This window comes from Charadrius vociferus, unplaced genomic scaffold, assembly GCF_000708025.1.
Source record: "Charadrius vociferus isolate BGI_N301 unplaced genomic scaffold, ASM70802v2 scaffold1064, whole genome shotgun sequence".
NCBI lineage: Eukaryota > Metazoa > Chordata > Aves > Charadriiformes > Charadriidae > Charadrius > Charadrius vociferus.
The window spans coordinates 943,999-962,581 of NW_009648143.1; the positions used below are offsets into that span (position 1 = coordinate 943,999).

The 18,583-nt window shown below is 43.3% G+C and overlaps 1 protein-coding gene across 1 annotated transcript; it reads left to right on the plus strand.

The window, feature by feature from the left end:
• The first annotated feature begins 270 nt into the window (after positions 1 to 270).
• On the plus strand, positions 271 to 18,253 carry PLEK (pleckstrin). The gene is made up of 9 exons (XM_009883928.1): positions 271 to 373; positions 3,881 to 4,036; positions 9,605 to 9,786; positions 11,539 to 11,630; positions 12,378 to 12,562; positions 14,180 to 14,284; positions 15,780 to 15,863; positions 17,031 to 17,100; positions 17,998 to 18,253. Exons 1-9 carry the CDS (start codon positions 326 to 328, stop codon positions 18,135 to 18,137), a joined length of 1,062 nt encoding a protein of 353 aa, XP_009882230.1. The 5' UTR covers positions 271 to 325; the 3' UTR covers positions 18,138 to 18,253.
• Positions 18,254 to 18,583: the final 330 nt, after the last annotated feature.

Genomic DNA, 18,583 nt, shown 5'->3' on the forward strand with positions numbered 1-18,583 from the left:
GCCTGATTCCTTGGGATTAGGCACTAAAATGCTTATTTAATTTCCCAGGACTCTGTCGTCAAGGCTGGCCATATTTGATACAGTTGAGCACTGTGTCAGGTTGTTGCCTGTTCTGTCAGAGGCAAACTATAAATATACACGTGCTTCTGCATTTCCCTATCTCTCACTCTGTAAGAGGAAATAGGCTTGTTTTCATGTGATTAGCAGGCAGAGGAACTTGTGAAAGTGACACAGCTGTACTGTAAAAACGCCATTCCACAGACTTTGCTGCCAGAGGAACTTAACTGCCAGCGCTGATAGACCCAAGAGCAGGATTGCCTGAGACATGGAACGAGAACCGATGCGCATAAGGGAGGGCTACTTGGTTAAGAAGGTAAGTGGGCAGTTTTGGACTGAGTGGAGGAGGCAGCTAACTCTGAACAGGTTGCGGAGGTGTAGGGCAACATACTTTGGTTTCAGTTATTCAAAAAAGGATAATTTTTTCCAAAAAGAAAAGGCAACCAGAGTTCCTTGAGCAGTAAAACAATGTGGTGTTAGTAATTCTAGAGGTACTTGCTAGCGTTATATCTTGTCAGAATACTATGTAAGGCATTTTGCACATATCTCAGATGTACCTTTGGACCAAACGATTTGTATTTTTATTAAGTAGCCTAATGCCCGTAGTGGAGGCTTGGCAAAACAGGTAGCAGCTTGGAATGGCCACAACCTACTCGATAGTACTTAATCACTGAGCTAAACATCAAGGAAGCATAGTGAGATGACAGAGGTCAAATCACCTTGGGCTAGAGACAGTGTGTGGGGCCACGGGCACTTCCCTTCTTTGGGAATGCAGTTGCTGCCCCACAGCAGCTCTGGAATCTTTTGTGGTAGAGCCCATAGGATACGGCCTTGACTTTTATTTAAATCCTTAATGAGATCAGTCTGGCTTAAAGAAGTCAAACTAAACAAGTGTCAGTCTTGGAGCTTGCTCCTGTGGTGTCTCTGCTCAGCAAAACGAGAATTGCACTCATCAGAACAGCTGGCTGGAGGGATCTCTAATCTGGCACCAGTGTTGTGAAGAGGCGACTCCTCAGTCTTATTTCCACTGACACTGAAAGAAAGTAAATTCATAAAGTAATCATAAATCTGCAGTGATGCTGTCATGAGGAAGGAGAGCGCCGAATTTGTGCTGTGCAGGTTGCACATCTCTAGTTCCAATGGCCTGATAGGCAGAGCAAGTGGCTCACAATCTGTATTCCTCTGTGGCAGAAGAATGGCTGGAAACTTAGACACTGGGACAATCCCAAACTGCGTGCCTGGCTTGGTATGCTGGGGAAAAGATGCATACAGATGTGCCAGTGTCAGTCCCTCACATTCCTGTGGGTGCTGGGTCCCCAAAAATTCTCTCTGTGCAGGTACTACTAAAGTTGCTGCTGGGTGCTATTGCAATGGCAACAGGGAAGTGGAAATTGTGCCAATTTCCTAGAACAGCTGGCCTCGTAGGTGGCTCTGTCCTTGCAGAAGTGATCTTATGCTGGTGGTGAGGAGCAGCAGTGTGCCAGAGGAAGGGCTTGAGGGCAAAAAGAGCAGAAGATACAGACCAGACTGGTACCAGCTGTTAGATATATCAGTGAGGCTGCTGTGAACTCCATAACCAGAGCTTCCAGCTAGGATGAGCATGTTCCTGATTAACCTTACCTGCTAATTATGTACTCTCCTCTTCTTCTTTACGCTTGTAAAGTGAAACCAAGGATTTGACCTCCCAAAGGAGTCATCCATGCAGCCACAGCTCTCTTTGCAGAGAGCGAAGGCCATTTGTCACTGACTTTCTCCTCTTGATGTTTACATCAGGCTGGGGAACAGTGCTGTGCTTGGGGATCAGTGCTTTAGCTGGGACAATGTGACCTCCGGTAAATGTAGGTTCAGGCTTCAGTGTTGATTTAGGTCACCTTAAACCTCTGTTTGTATATTTTGGGGACCTTGTGTCACCTTCTGAGCATAAGAAACAGCTAATTTTCTAGTCTTGTAGTGCTGCAGTTTTTTTTAAAAAAATAAGTTGTTCTACCACAGGGAAGTTGTGTGCGTTTTTAAAGTGGCTAATGATTTCAGAGAGCAATTCCAGGAACAGTCGGCTGTATCTGCAGTCTTAGGAGCAGGTGTGACAATTGTATTTTTAGTCCAGGAAAACCAAATCCAGCATCCAGCTTGGTTGTCTTTCGTGAGAAGTTTTAGGTGAGAACAATGTGACTGTGTTTGGGTTTGCTGATGGTGTGGATTTGATACTGCCAGTCTAACACTGCTGTGCAGTGGCTTCCATTGGCAGAGCGTGTCATTGTCTGATCTTCAGGAAGTACTGGACTTGTCTGTTTATGACCAGAAATATTGTAACCTGTGGTAAGCCCACAGAAAAAAAGGAAATTGCAACAGCTCTTGTCTTGGCTTATCATCTTAATTGATTTCTTAGCAGAAAATCAACCGGTGGATAATTTTGGGCTCTCAAAAAACGGTAAATTCTTATGGCTTATTTAAAAAAAAAAAATTCAGAAGAAAAATAGCAGTCAACCCATATGTGGTACACAGATGAGACTCTTTTTGTAGTTCCCTGTTTAGCTGGGTTTCCAGAGAACCCCCAGGGCAGTGACTTCTCTTTGGAAGGTAGTGTTCATTTGTGGAGCACCTTCAGCTTCCAGTGAGGTCTGCAGAGTCTGGGAGCAGGTCCTGTTCTTAATAAGATCTCAGCTGACAGTTTTCCCTCCCCACCCTGTAACTGAACTGATTTGGAGTAGGGTAGGGCAGCCAAAAAGGATATGATGGACAAAGGGTTCATTCAGGGCATCCTAAAGAAAAAAAAAAAAAAAAAAAAAAAAGACAGTTAAATTCTGTCCCATTCACTTCTGCAGAAATATAAAATGCAAATGTAATGAACTCTGCCCAGCTCTCGGGTTTAACAGATCAAACCAAGCCATTTGCACAGCGCAACGGTGGCTGCCTGGTTTCTGTCTGCAGCTTTATCACCGCTCAGCCACCATGGTCTGAGCACGACAAGGATGCTGTGGATGGAGCTCTAGGCAGGGGGAGGATAAATTTAGGTCTCTCTTTGTAACAGAAAGAGCAAGGGAAGCTAATATTTTTGAAGAATGGCTTCTGATTTGGGGCCCACAAATGTTGGTTGTGCTTTGGTAACTCTTCAGAGGAACTGGTGGCATTCAGCATATCTAAATGTTCCTTTGGCGGAGCAGTATGTCACTTGGGTGTCTGGGATTGTGACCACTTTTGAAGCTGGTTGCAGGCAGAACCAGAGAGATCATCTAGCTAGAGTGCCACAGTTGTAGTAATTCTAGAGGTTAATTGTGCTCAACACAGAGAAATAGGTCGTTCCTCTTTGAGTCCCTGAGAGTTTTGCTGTGTGTTTCACTATATGTAGGATTCAGACATGTCTTTACCTCTGTGTTTCTTGCATCTAACATCTGTGTTTCCAGAATAGGAAGTAAAAGCTTGAAAAGATGAAACGAAGCACCTCAATTCCTCACCACAGCAGATGGAGATACACAGCCTCAGGCCCTTAAACCGTTCGTTACTCTTACAGTTTGTTCTTATATGTCTAGAAGTCCTCTGAGATGTGCGTTTTCTTATCAGACAGACAAGCTTCAATGACTGACTGTATTGTAGCATCAAGTCCTAAATACAGCACAGGATGCCCAAGTTAATGAAACAGTCATAATGTGCCAGTTCACATCCAGAAATTTTGAGGATGGGTGCGGTTGTGGTACGTTCCCCTTGAGACACTAATTATAGGTATGTTAACATCAGTCAGACACTCCCTGGAAGGTCATATCTTCAGTGGATATAATGTAAAAAATGATTTATTGAACATAATATACACAGTGATTTATTGATGCAGGGCAGCATGTTTAATACCTGGAAGCCGATGTGGGTCGTGCTCTTAGAAGATGGAATCGAATTCTACAAGAGGAAGGCTGACAGCAGCCCCAAAGGGATGGTGCCACTAAAAGGAAGCTCTATTCACAGCCCATGCCAGGATTTTGGCAAAAGAATGGTAAGTACTTTTTTTATAACAATGATTGACAGCATACCTATACTCCTGGAGGCACTGCAGGGGCACAAGGGTGTTGGTTACAAATTCCTTACACTTATCCAAATGGCGACTCTCACTTGTCTTAAAAGGTCACGAGCAGGCTTGGACTTTTGTAGTGTTTGAAAGGTGTGACTGCTCAGGAAAAATTCAGGATCCTTCAAGAGAAGCAATTCAGAAAGTTCTTTTTTTTTTTTTTTTTAAAAAAAAATCTCTGAATCTGTCAGAGAGCAGAGCCAAATTACATTGTTGTGAAGAGGCGTAGCAGCTGAATGGCGCAACTCCTGTAGTAAATATAAATCTAGAATAAAGATGTGGGAAACTATTTCATGAACAGTGGAAGCATCAGTTCATTGTCAAAGAGCAATAACTGGCTTGCTGAGACAGGAAGGAGATAAAGGCTGTGACACAAATGCCCAAGTAATGCTGTCATTCCAAACTTCTTACTACTATTTGGTAACTACCCGACCCCACACACTGCACATTCATGCAATCTGTGTTAATCACACCCTGCATTGTTACACGTAGGGCTTTTGCAAGTGACTAAGAGTCACGTCTACACTCAGAGAGCAAAAGCCAAAACTGAGTGAGAGAAAGTAGTTCAAGTGTTGCCTACGCATTTGGCATCTCTAAGGTTGAGGGTAGCAAGCGCACAGACTGAGGTCCCAATTCCCAGTGAAACACACAGATCGCTATGTTCACAAATTCAGAGTCTCATTTGACAGAAAGTAAGATACAGGAAGATACATATGTTCAAGCATACATATCTTGTTATAGGGTTCCTGAAAAATAGTTGTTGGTAAGAGGATTTCTAGTACGAGCAAAGAATCATACCTTTAGGCAGTCATTTGTTATTTCAGCAACTCAGTTTCATCAAATAGGCATTATACTCGAGGAATATGGAAGATTATCCAATTACGGTTTAAAGAAATTTACTGCAAGGGTGCCTGACTAAATATAGAAGTCTCTGAGAGCATTAGAAAATAGAAAGAAAGTGTGAGAAAATGCATGAGACAGCAAGCTTCACTTTCTCATGGGAGTAAAGTGAGGAGAATTATACCTGCCCTTAGGTTTTGTGGCAAGTGGAGTCAGGGTCCCCGGTGTCAGGTTTGGATCTGCTGGCTTTCCTTTTTCCTTCCATTTTTCTGTTCTTTCTTCTACTTCTTTCTTTTAATTTTATTTTTTTCTTCTTTGTGCAGACACCATATTCATATGGGAAAAAAAAAAGTTGATTCTTATGGAGTCTTGTTAAACTTATGTCTGTTAACAAAAAGGGGCTCTTAACTTAAAAGCTGTCTTTGAGGCAGAACAATAAAAGGATGGGGCAGAGAATAAAGATTGCTGTTAATCCTGTGCTGAGTCAAAGAAGTTGTAGATGGCTGCTCCTCCTGCGAACAGCAAGTTTAACAAGGCCTTTACCTTGGAAATCCCTCGCAGAGCGGGATCATCAAGAGCTCCCTGGGCTTCCTAGCTCTTTCTAGTTACTGGGAGTTGACCGCAGAAGGAGACCGTATTATCATGCCTGGAAGGAGAATTGCATGGTCATGCACTCCCACCCCAGCCCACCGTAGGTTTTTTGATCCCTGAGCTGGCAAGGGCAATTGTCCAACTGATTCAGAAGGGTGTGACACTGAGTGCTGGTCAAACCCATTTACTCTTCCTTATTGCCAACAGCTCCTGCCGGAGCCACCCTCGGGCATGGCTGGGCAAACCTTACTGCTTAACCCCTGCAGCTCTGGAGCTGACCTTCTGCTTCAGCCAGCGTGGCTGTGTGTCGGTGCATTGCCTGGGCGCTGGCTGGGAGCTCTTTGTTACAGAACTCGACTTTACATCTTTTGCAAACCATGAATAGTAAGTGAAGCATAATTATGTCTAGGGACTAGAGCACAGAGCAGGAACATCAAATAACCAAATAAAGGAACAGAAAGTACGTATATCTGCACACAAGGGTGCCTGCAAGAAAGCTGGAGAGGGACTTTTTACAAGGGCGTGTAGTCATAGGATGAGGGCTAATGGTTTCAAACTGGAAGAGGGTAGGTTTAGAATAGATATTAGGAAGAAATTTTTCACAATGAGGGTGGTGAGACCCTGGCGCAGGTTGCCCAGAGAAGTGGTTGCCTCATCCCTGGAGGTGTTCAAGGCCAGGTTGGATGGGGCTTTGAGCAACCTGGGCTGGTGGGAGGTGTCCTCGCCCGTGGCAGGGGGGTTGGAACTAGGTGGTCTTTAAGGTCCCTTCCAACTCTAACCATTCTGTGATTCTAATTCTGCTGATTTGAAGCCATGTTTCTACATTATCTAATTAACAAGCCTCAGCACAGCACTTCTTACTCCATACATGGGGTATAATGCATGGGGAGAAGGATACTATGTTCAAGAGTATCACAGATCCTACGTTATAATAGTAGAAATAAAGATTTTCTCACAAAGCATTCATTTCCAAACAGTTTTGTGGGGTTTTTTGTTTGTTTGTTTTTCTGTGTTTTGGTTTTTTAACTCCCACAGAGGCACTGACATCAGTATTAGTCTATAGTAGTTGCTTGGAAATGTCAATAACAGTAACACATTCAACAATAATGAAAAGATAGTTTAGTAGTGTATGTGCATTCTACAAAATAGGCAGAGAGGTCTTAAGTATCTGATGTCTGCTGAAGGCAGAGTGAGACACATCCTCACCTGCCCAAAGGGTTGCTTGAGGGTGGACTAGTTTGTAGAAGATGCACTGCATCTGTGTCAAAGGGTGATGAAGTCTTTGAGGGTCAAATTTTACATTATGCTTCATTTTACATTATGAGTTTACATAATGATTTTTACATTATATTTCATTTTAGTTGCTGGGGCCTTTTCTGAGGTAGAACAGAGGAAAAAGGAAGGATCTCAGCTCTGGAGTTGAGGCACCCAAAACACCTTTTCATAAGTGAGATCTGATGCAGAGTTTGCTGAAGTCAGTGGAAGTGAGCCAAATGACTTTAGCAGGTGTTGGAGCAGATCCTCCGTGTTGAGTTGGTGAGATCGTTCTGCAAGTCCATAGCCCAACAGCTCGGAGTATTTTTCTCTTAAAATTTGCACTGTTCAAATAGTCAAAACTACAACATGCTCATCTATATAAGCAACACCATCACTGGGATTTTTCTTACAAGTAGTTACTGCCCAGTATGATTAAACCTAAATTTCTACATGTATTTGTTGAAAATGTAGTATCTTGATTTTTGTGTCTTACATTTTACTGCTTTACTATACTGCTCAATCCAAAGCCTCTGCATTCCATCCTGCCTTCTCATTGTGCCAAAACATACAGTTCTTCCTCTTATGGGAATTACTCTGGTTCTTAGTGGTTCGCATACGTTTACTTCATATGGGTAGAAATGAAAGAGTATTTTTAGGACAGGAGTTCTGTAGGGTGAAAAGTGGGATAATTCTCATTAGGCCAGTTTTAAGTCCGTTCTCACTCACTTGCGCCCAGTTTGGAGCCTGGACTATTGAGCCATGAGCAGACTTGTATATTCATCTGGGTTAGATTTCAGCTTTTTGAATCAGCTGTGTATCTGCATCAGGGCCTAGCTTGAAACCTCAGGCACATCACCAACTTTTTTGTTTACTAAGGCAGTTGCAAAAAGCAGGTGCTGAGGGGAAAGAAAACAATCCTGATTTTGCTAAACAGAGATATTGCTTGTTCAGAAGAGGCTGCAACTGTATATTTCAAGATTTTATTTCAAAATGCATTCACCGCTATTCACTGTTCTTCATCTGAAGTTTGATCATTGTTTAATGTGATGTTAATTCTGCTATACTTGTGCTTTCTCTGTTTTCCCCATGGCTTTTCTGTCGATAATGGTCTCATGTATGTTTGCTCATGGTCAGATTAATTTGTCCTAACTTAAAGTATCTAAAATGTTGGTGTTTAGTTCAGTCTAATGGTCTAATTTTCTCAAAAGCACAGACACACATCATCTGAGGGAGACTTGGTCAATTCTAGGATTGGAGACTCAATGTCTTCACCAATTTCAGAGGAGGTTTGAATGTCCAGTTTAGTGGCCTAGCTTTCTAAAAGCTAAAGTTAAGAGAAAGACCTTTGCCAGTCTGCTCTGTGTACTGGAAATGAAATCTGCTCCTTAGCATTTCACTGTATGTTGCTTTTCAGCTCTTTGACTTTGAGAAAGCTGATTTTTTTCCTTTGGTAAAAGGTTGCTTTAATGCTTTGCTGTTTCGTTCTGTTAGTCTGGTGTGTTAGCATGACTCACAGATATTGGAACTTGGAGAGAACTGTCTGCTTTTCACAGGCACCGTACATTGATTTTCAGGACGTAGCTTTTTACTGCATAATCGGAAGGGTGGGTGTTGCGGGAAATATGAACAGTATCAGATAAGAAATAGTTATTTTTCTGTCTGAAACGGATTTTTGAGGACCCACTGCTTTGCGAGTTTGAAATCTGTCTTCCATGAAAGTCAGTGGGACTTCCGCACAATTGCAGGGTGTCAGAATTTTTCCCATTGGCAGCAATCTGAAAGATGCATATTAGGGATGTTCAGAAATGTGCCGTTTACAAATGTGGGCTTCAGCAGACTCATTCAGCGTTTTGATTTTGTTGCTATAGATTCATCACTCTGCTCTTTGATGATGGTCTCTGCTTTACTTGCCCTCATAAAGCCATGCTGTCTGCTTGCTGGTTAGCCTGTCATTTTTAGATGCCTGCTGAGTCAGAACCTGTTGTATTTCTTCTAATACAACTATGGAACAAATTACAGTTCCACTTATGGGGAACTCTATTTTAGAGGAAGTAGAAACCCTCTTGCCTGAGTAATTAGATCCAGATTTTCCATCCAAAAGATCACTGGATAAAACCGAAATCAAACAGTTTGAACTTTGTGAGTTGTTTGTTTGTTTGTTTGTTTTTTTCAGGTTGGTGCTATTTTTTTTCTGCTTAGAACTACCTTTAAAAGAGCTTTTCTAATTTTTGGGAAATACAGTCTTTCCATTGTTGATAGTATGTTTAGATAGGTAGTGCTCATAAGGTGTAGCCAAGGGTTGGATGTATCATCTCCCTACCAAGCCCTTAGAGGCTGGCTTGGCTGCAAATGTGTTCAGCTACTCTCCAGTGTGACTGTGACCTTTTCTCCCCTTGTGAATCAGTAGCTGAGCAACATGATGTGGGTTTTGGTTTGTTTTTTTTTAACCTCCTTCAGACTGGCCACATCTCCAAACATTAAGACAAATTTACACCCACTGTAAGCTCACAGGGCCTTTCAGCTGTGTTGAACTTCCCAGCAAAAGTTAAAATCAGCAGCTATATCAGTGCTGCTCACTTTAGCTCTACTGACAGCATCAGGATCGCTCACAGGGGAATAACAAAAGGAGTCAGTTACCTGCACTGCCTGTTCATGTTTTTCTTCAGAGTTCTTTTAGTTCAACTGTGGCTCTAAGGCACTTCCCATAGTCTGTTAGGCACAGGTAGGCTGTCGTGGTGGTTTTAGGTTAATTGTGCCCAACTGGCTACACCAAAGTAACTTCTGAAAAAAACTCATTTATCATTCCAGTTCGTCTTCAAGCTCACTGCAGCCAAGCAGCAGGACCACTTTTTTCAAGCTGCCTACCTGGAGGAGAGAGATGCTTGGGTCCGGGATATAAAGAAAGCAATTCATTGCATAGATGGAGGACAAAGGTTTGCCAGAAAATCCACAAGAAAGTCTATCAGACTGCCTGAAACAATCAACCTGAGGTTTGTTCTCATAGTTCTGCTCCCCCGTTTACTTCCATTCGCAGGCAGTGAGCCAGATATGTAACCTCAGTCTGGAAGAACTATGAGTACGTCTGTCTGTGCCACCTCTGTGGTTTTCCTCAGAGTCCTTTCTGCATGACTAACAGTTTCAGAGCGCACAATGTGGCAGAAATAAGCTAACAACTGGAACTGAGATGATCATTTTTAATACATCGTCTTTTACCAAAACATGCTTATTTATCCAAGGATTTTGCTGATAAGGGGATTTCTGAGCACACTGCGGTGCAAAAGAAGACCCCGACCAAAGTGGGATTCTTTCAGAAGAGGCATTTTTATACAATATATAACTTATTGCAAAAATATTTTAAACCTTTTGTTTGCTCTCCAGAGAAATGCTGATGTTAGCCTAGTTTTGGATATTGAGGGGAGAGTGGTGCCTGCAGGAGAACTTGGAACTGGCAAAGGGAGAAGAAGAGGGCACACACAGGCAGCCATCTGTTTGTCAGTACTTTAAAAAATTGAGGACAACTTATTTTTTGCCTCTGAGCAGTAAATACCAAGATACAAATGAGCCTGCAGTGCTCCTTAGAGGACAGTAAAACTGCACAGGGCCAAGATCCAACTAAATCTGACTTCACAGGCTTCAGCAGAGGATCACCCTGACTAAAAGGCCAAAGATCTTAGCCTGTGACATTTAATATTTGTCCTTCTTGTCGTTCCAGAGCTCCAAGGAATTAGAGTTCTGAGCAAGTGAAAGTGGGGGTGGGAGGAAGGAAGTCACACCAGGGTCACTGAGGTTACTCAGGGCCTCTGAGAGCGTGCAGGCTTTGGAGATGTTGCAGCGACAGGTTTTCTGCTCAGCCAAGGACCTTTGGAGGAACATAGCAAAGCAGCGAGCTCCCCTATCGGCACCAAGGCTGTGGGGCCCTGGGAAGGTGCCTCAGCAGTGGGTGTTCCTCTCTTCACACTACAGTCACCACAAGTTTTTCCATTCTCAAAATATGGGGGTGTGGTGAGTCATCAGTGCACTCCCCTCTCTGCTCCCACAGCTGTGACAGTGATGTAGTGAGGCCTCCAGGCTTTGTAACGTAAATTTTTCAGGAGATTAAACTAAACCTTGCTATAGCTCTGCGGAGATCAATATGCCAGCAAACATGAAGAAACATGTGAATGACAATGAGAAGCCACCTGGAGTACTGCGTTTAGATCTGGGGCCCCCAATATAAGAAGTACATGGAGCTATTGGAGCGAGTCCAGAGGAGGCCATGAAGGGTGATCAGAGGGCTGGAGCACCTCTCCTGTGAAGACAAGGCTGAGAGAGTTGGGGTTGTTCAGCCTGGAGAAGAGACGGCTCCAAGGAGACCTTATAGCCCCTTCCAGTACCTAAAGGGGGCCTACAGGAGAGATGGGGAGGGAGTGTAGCAATAGGGCGAGGGGTAACAGCTTTAAACTGAAAGCGGGGAGGTTTAGATTAGATATTAGGAAGACATTCTTTCAGTGGTGAGACACTGGCTCAGGTTGCCTGGAGAAGTTGTCTGCTCCATCCCTGGAGGTGTTCAAGGCCAGGCTGGACGTGGCCTTGGGCAACCTGGTCTAGTGGAAGGTGTCCCTGCCCATGGCAGGAGGGTTGGAACTAGATGATCTTCAAGGTCCCTTCCAACTCTAACCATTCTGTGAATATATGATATTATTGTACGAACTGGCTAAAGCTTGTTATTTGCTAACAGTTTCTGTGGTTCTTTGTATTCACAGTGCTTTGTATCTCTCAATGAAAGATCCTGAAAAGGGAATAAAGGAGTTGAAGCTGGAAAAAGATAAGAAAGTGTTCAATCACTGCTTTACAGGTATGGAGCTCTTGTTCCTCTTTTCCATACAATAAAGGGAGCACAGGGCTGAGAGGCTAAAGATGGATAAAACAGCTCTAAGCTCTGTAGAGCGCAGAGAAGTTTGAAAAGAAAACCTGGCATATATCTTCTTGACCAACACAGGAGGTGCTCAAAGGATGAAGCTTGAAAAAGTGTTCGTTTATGGCCATGGTAAGCAAGAGAGGAGGAAGAAATTTAACCAGTGCCAGAAAGATTGAAGTAGATTTTTGTAGGAAGTTGCTGAAACACTTAACTCCAGAAGAATTATTCCTTTCTGAATTTTTCATCAACAAACTGTCACACATTGTCATTCCTGTCCTGCTGCAAGTCAAATCTGTGGGTGCTAGAGTCGAAAGTCACCCTCTTTTGACAGCACTGTGTATGTAACGTAGCAGCCTGGAAGACTGCTTTCTCAGGCTTGGCTGTCCTTCGTACTTCCCTAGTCCCTGTCCCTGAGGCTTCCCAGCTCAGCCCTGCATCCCCTCCAAGCTCTCTTCTCCCTCAGTACAGCATTGAAGAGTTGTACTGGCCCCTGCCATCGGTCAGATCTGCTGTACCTCACTGGATGACCTTGGCACCTTTCCACATTAGCTCTCAGCGTTGTCACTAAGAACATCTTTCAGGATATTGCTGCATAGAGGGAGTAGGCTTGTCACCTGTGTATTTTTAGGTTTCTTTGTTTTTGTCTTGGGTTGTGGCTGATATTATTTGTTCCTTTGTAACCAGGCTCCTGTGTGATTGACTGGCTGGTGTCTAGCAACTCCATCCGAAATCGCAAAGAAGGTCTCATGCTTGCCTCTTCCCTCTTGAGTGAAGGCTACCTACAGCCCGCAGGGGATACATCCAAGGCTGCTGCCGAGGGACTGTCGGACACCCCCTTCTTAGATCTCAGTGATGCCTTCTATTACTTCGTAAGCCTTGTATTCTGTTTTTTTTTTTCTGTCTCAAACTTACTGATGCTCTGCTTTTCTCAGCCTTCTTGTTGGGTTTCTTAAGTCCTGGAGGAAAGATTGTACAGAAACGGAGAGATCCATGTTAATCGTCTTTCTCTATGTGATACTCAGAATGAACTGTCTCACTTTAATATTTGTAAGCAGGACTTTTTTTTTTTCTGGCACCCTTCTAAGTGTTAAGTGAGTGCTGAGATCAAGCTGGGTTCTTTTTAACTTAGACTTTGTTCCTGGTAATTTCATCAGTGACCAGAATTCAGCCATCAGTTCCCCTGATGATTCAGTGGAAGGGAAGAGAGTAATTCATTATCATGGGGCTTCTCAGAGTGGCACAAGCTACAAACCCATTTTTGTGCGGAGCCATCAAATTTGACACACACATGCAACTTGCCTGTGAGTGGAGAAGCAAAAGTTTTTAGTATCCCCCAAAACACCTGTCCTGGGTAGTTTACCCAACCTTTTCAGTTTATTGCTTCATATCCTTTAGATTGATTTGAAGAACTTGCGATATCACAATCACAGTCAATTGCTGTTTTAAAGTTGTTTGGCTTAGGATCTTGTGCTAACAAAAAAGTATGCCTTCTGTCAAGTAAAATGCTTAAATATTATAATTCCGTTTATATTTACCACACAGAATCCCTTGACTTCAGCAAAATGAATCTTTCATTACTTCATTTGTTTTCCTAGAATGTGTCTCTGGTAGGGAGACTTTATCTGTGCAGCAATGGAAGCAGAGACGCTGCTGGTGAAGACAGCCTTGTGGCCATCACAGTTCCTGGCTACCTGGGACGCTTCTCCTTGCTCTGCTTGCTTTCAGCTTGTTTCTAGTTTGATTCAATACCAAAGTGGTGTGAGGAGGTCACAGCAGGTCAATGTCTGACTTGCTATCATACAAGTAGGCAGCACAGAAGTTTACTCTAAGCCGTACGAATGCTTACCTACATTTACGTCATTTGAACAGTATAAGGTTTCAGTAAGCGGCATCGCAATGTATCTGGTGTGGAACGGATGTGATGCATGGATCCTGAGACAGCCTGTGCTCAGCGCACACATCACAACGTCACAGCTGTAGAAATTTGCAAATTTCAGAAACTAGGGGCGCTTTTTGTTGTTGGAGAAGATGGTTGTAACGGATGGAGGAAGAGGAAGGGTGTGTTGGGTGCAGGGATGGCCAGCCTGGAGTGTACTGGCTGTGCTGGCATTGCTTCATATGAACTGCTGTCTGTGCATTTAAAAACGTGTGACATCACGGGATTGAGGCAGCCTGTCCATCATGGAGGAAATGTGACACCAAGAGTCACGGAGAGTGGAGGCACTGACGTATACGCAGATGCTCCAGCTCTCTTCGGATGCCCTGGGACCCATTGGTGTTGTCCTACCTCCCTCTGAAATGCTTCCATGGGGACTTGGAGAGCTCCTTAACTTCACTGGGAGATTTTTCCAGTAAAAGGGTTGATTTTTTTTTTTTGGGGTGGCAAAATCAGGGTGGAGGGGAAGCCAAAGAGAAGCCAGATTTGTATGTGTACATAAACATGCAGCAGCTGTGTAACTTCTGAATTTTCTCTTGTGGTCATGCAGCCAGACAGTGGGTTTTTCTGCGAGGGAAATTCTAGTGATGATGATGTGGTCCTGAAAGAAGAATTCAGAGGCATAGTAGTCAAACAAGGATGTTTGCTGAAACAGGTCAGTATTGCACGTGTTCCATCCTGTCACTGAGATGATGTTGCATGCATCCAAGATTACTCTTTTACACCTAGAAGCTTTAGAGAAGAGAGAAACTAGCCTATGCCATCTCCACACCTGACAGGTTTCATCTCTGTCCCTCTTGTCTTTGCACAAAGAAAGCTTGCTGTAGCATGGCAGCAGGGCTTTTGCCCAACGTTGCAAGGTTTATTGCTCTTACTATGAAATAAGACAGTTTAGAGGTTTAATTTTTAAAGAGTGCTAAAGCAGGAGTGTGACAAGTCACTGGTACAATGCAGAACTGAACTCAGATAGAAAGGCTGCCAATCCAGTGTCCCTCTGGACACAACTGGATTCAGTTCCCAGTTTTCACAGGCTCTTTTGGCATACCTGAGCAAAGGAGTCTTTTCAGTCATTAACGTTTGATCCTGTCCCATCTGTAAGATGACAGATAACTGTATACCTTCCTTTCCAGCAAAACTTTAAGCAATATGGTGAACGTCATGCTAAGATCCTTACTTTCCATTGATCACCTCTCTAGGAAGCCTGTTCTGGTGTTTGACCACCCACTCTGTAAAGAAATGTTTCTTAATATCAAGTCTGAACCTCCATTGTTAAAATATTCCTTGGGAGCCTAAGAACTTTTTGGTGGTACTCACCTGTATTTCTCTTGCTTAGTCAGATTACTCAAAACCAATGGAAGAAATTAGATACGCGTCTTTGCTTTTACACTGTCACGTTCATATCTTCCTAGTTAGTAAGAGCTTCCTTACAAACAGTGTAGCTAATTGAGAAACTAATATTTTGAAATGCAGAGAGGAAGTGATTCATGACAGTCTTCCAGCAGTGTTAGTCTGGATTGGGTCACCCTCAGTGAGTTGTGGATCATCGTTTGGAAGTGTCACTGCTTCTGCTGAGAATACTTTCAGCAGACCTAGATTTTCCCCACCCATCATTTCAGTCTTGAAAACAGGCAATGAGGCATCTACATCCATATCGGAAGGTGGTGTTATTTCTGCTTGATCTTCTCAGTCATGAACCCTCTCCAGGGTGTTTGAGCCAGATAAGCCATTGTTGTTGTCTTTGCAGGGAGAGAAGAACCTTTGGCTCATTGTTGCCAATAGTTCAAGGTCCCTCCTGCAAGACATTCCGCAGCCATGTTTTCTGGCAAGCATTTAAGCCCAGTTCTCGCAGACCTCACGTGAATGTCATAGCTACCAGTCTATGAGATGTGTTTAGGGGAATGTCCCATGTTGAAGCTGTTCTGCATTGTACAAAAAAGAGAAAGAGAAACCAGTGTGGTAGCCCGGCTGTTGTGCAAAACAGTGAGATGCAGAAAGGCCAGGTTCAAGTCCTACTGCAGTAAATATTTCCTGTCCAAAATATTCAGCTTTTCCCCTTTTTTATTTGCCTGTTCTCTCATGTGTGGGTAAGCTGACTGTAAGCACTTGCAGGCAAAGCAGTTCACGACACTCCTGGTTTTGAATTTTCCTAGGGACATCGGAGGAAGAACTGGAAAGTGAGAAAGTTTGTTTTGAGAGACGACCCTGCATATCTTCACTACTATGATCCTGCTGGAGTAAGAGACATTCAGTTTATTTCCCTGTTTGTTTTAAAACCAACGCCTTGTAGAAATATCTGAATGGAGTATTTGCATAGGAATGTGTGACAGGGAAGACCAAGCAGGACAGTGGGGCTGTTTGTGCTCACACGGCCTAGCCATCCTCTGGAAAAACAGAGTGAAGGATGGTTTCTGGGGCTGCCAGCTCAGGGTGGCAAGTTACCTGGGAACAGGTAACACTGAACTGGGCTGCTCTCACCTCTTTATCTGTGATTAACTAGAATTAATGTGTGCTCTCACTTGATTAAAATGAACTAGGTCGTAAGTGCAAATGAGCACAATGCAGTCATTTTGCAGTTTATAACTGAGGTATTTTCTGTGTCAGGCTGAGCCATGGCGTTCCATTCCTTGTGTAATTCTAATGGGCCAAACCCTGCCTTAAGAAAAGAAGGAGCATTACCATGGGCAAAAACCTTTCCCCAAAAGCTGGCATTCAGGTAGATTCACCCCACAGAATTTATTTCATCCTGTGTTGCTGCAGGAGCGGTGCTGTTGGGGGTTACAGGGGCTTTATGCCATGCCTGCCCCCTCGGCAGAGGCAGCCTAAACACACTGGAGAATCAACACTGAGGGGTTTCTGACCTCTCTATTCCCAGCTTGCCTTTCCCTCTCCTGGCATCCCCTCCCAAAGGGCTGAGGTGTGTCAGCTTCTTTGAAACTTACGCCAACAAATACGCATCTTCACCCATTCTTTGACTGTCACAGTCCCAAAGTGCACAAGAGGGCAAGTTGTAAATAAGGGTATAGCTGCTCTTGCTGCTTGGTAAGAATACTTCCAAGATCTACTCTTTTTCTAACTAATCTTTATTCACTGTGACATCAAAAGAAAAGTTACAGTTGGCACAAGTCTTATATTCTTCTTCTACCTTTGTTCAGGACATGCTAAATACTCTGCAGATCCTGAATTCCCAATCCCAAAAGAAATTTCCTATTTATTTGCAGCTCTTCCCCCTACCACACACCTCGACCCTCCATGTCACCCACAGACTGAGGATCCCCTGGTTTTCCAGGAGACATACTAAGTCAGCAAATGTTTTTGGTTCCATTCTGGAGTTTTAGCCAGATATTAACATGTAAACAGTTTCAGAAGCGTCACGTTTCATTTTGGTTTCATGTACTCACCAGGGGGAAGAACCGCTAGGAGCAATTCACTTGAGAGGCTCCGTGGTGACAGCGGTGGAAGATATGCCAGACTGTAAGGAACCATATTGAATGAACTGTGTGATAAGTTTTTGGTACAGTCTTTCAATCTGTCTGAAATCACCTGTGTTTTTTTACTGAAAAGCAATCTATGTGCAATGATTCAGTAATTGTTCTAGTAACTGGTCTCTCTATTGCTGTCTTAATTACTGGAGAAGGATACTGTGGTAAAGGTAGCAACAGGGAATCTCATGTTTTGTCAGTTGTTTAGAGAAGACTTGTCAAAAGGATGACACCACTCCTGTGTTAGGATAAGCAGCCTTTGACGAAGTAAGCTGAGTTTGCTCTTTTTAGTTGATGAATTTGGGATGGAAGCTTTACATTAGAAATGGTTATGCCAACAGATTATTACTGTTCACATTCTGTTCCCTCCCCCAAACAAAACTAGAACTTGTGGGAACAGCAATGGTTAAGCGTTGCTGCAAGGAACAAGAAACACTTACTCCGTGCATTCTCCTCTCCACGGGAGAGGCAGAGTATCATACCCACTGAGGAAGTCTGTTGGCATCTCAGCACCTGTGTAGGCTATGCTGGCAGATACGAAAAGAACCGGAGATTCCGGATGTGACATGAATGTAAACGTCTTGGTTTTGTAGCTGGCAATGCACAGGAGGGTTTGGGGAATTTGACCTGTCTGCAGGATTGCAGATCCTTCCATGATTGGAGATCAATTAACCAGAGACTCTTGAAGGTGAAAGGTGCACAATTCATGGATTGTTTCTCCAAGAGAGAGACCTATCTCATGGACCCCGTCTTGCAGTCTATTTGTGAAGGCCTGATCAAGCACAGCTGTAGAAAGGAAGGACATCCCCTTACAGTGTGTAAAGAAAGAAACATTGTAAATACAAGACTTTATTTTCTCATAGCTAACTTCCTTATTTCTTCTCTGTAGCCAAGAAGTATGATGTTGACAACATCCTCTTTGAAATCATCACAGCAGATGAAATCCACTATTACTTGCAAGCAGCCTCATCCGCAGAGCGTACCGAGTGGATCAAAGCCATTCAAGCAGTTGCTAGGACTGGAAAATGAAGATGATCTGCCAGGCAGAAGACAGCCAGCTGAAATTAGTTACTCAAAACAAAACAGGAATTGTAGCATTTCACTGAGAGAAAGCAGTATCATCCAGAAAGGCATCCTAAGGCTTGGGGGTGAGGGTGGGTAGTAAGTTTCAGTTCTGTAGTGGGCACTAACAAACTAACATTTTTCCACTTGTGTTACAGTAATATTTTACTAAATTATAGAATAGAACATGCCATATTAGTGTGTGCTGCTTAAAATAATCAGTCTACCTTGGGAAGGTGGTACCTTCCCAAGGATGTTGCTGAGTCCAAGTAAACTTCAAAACATTTAAAATTCTATTCGTAGATCTAATAAGGTACCTTATCCTTAAGAATTCTTATTCGGATCTTTTCAGTCTAAGAAGAAATCTGGAACTACAGCTTCTCTTCAATTCTGCTTAAGCAGAGCTAATGAGC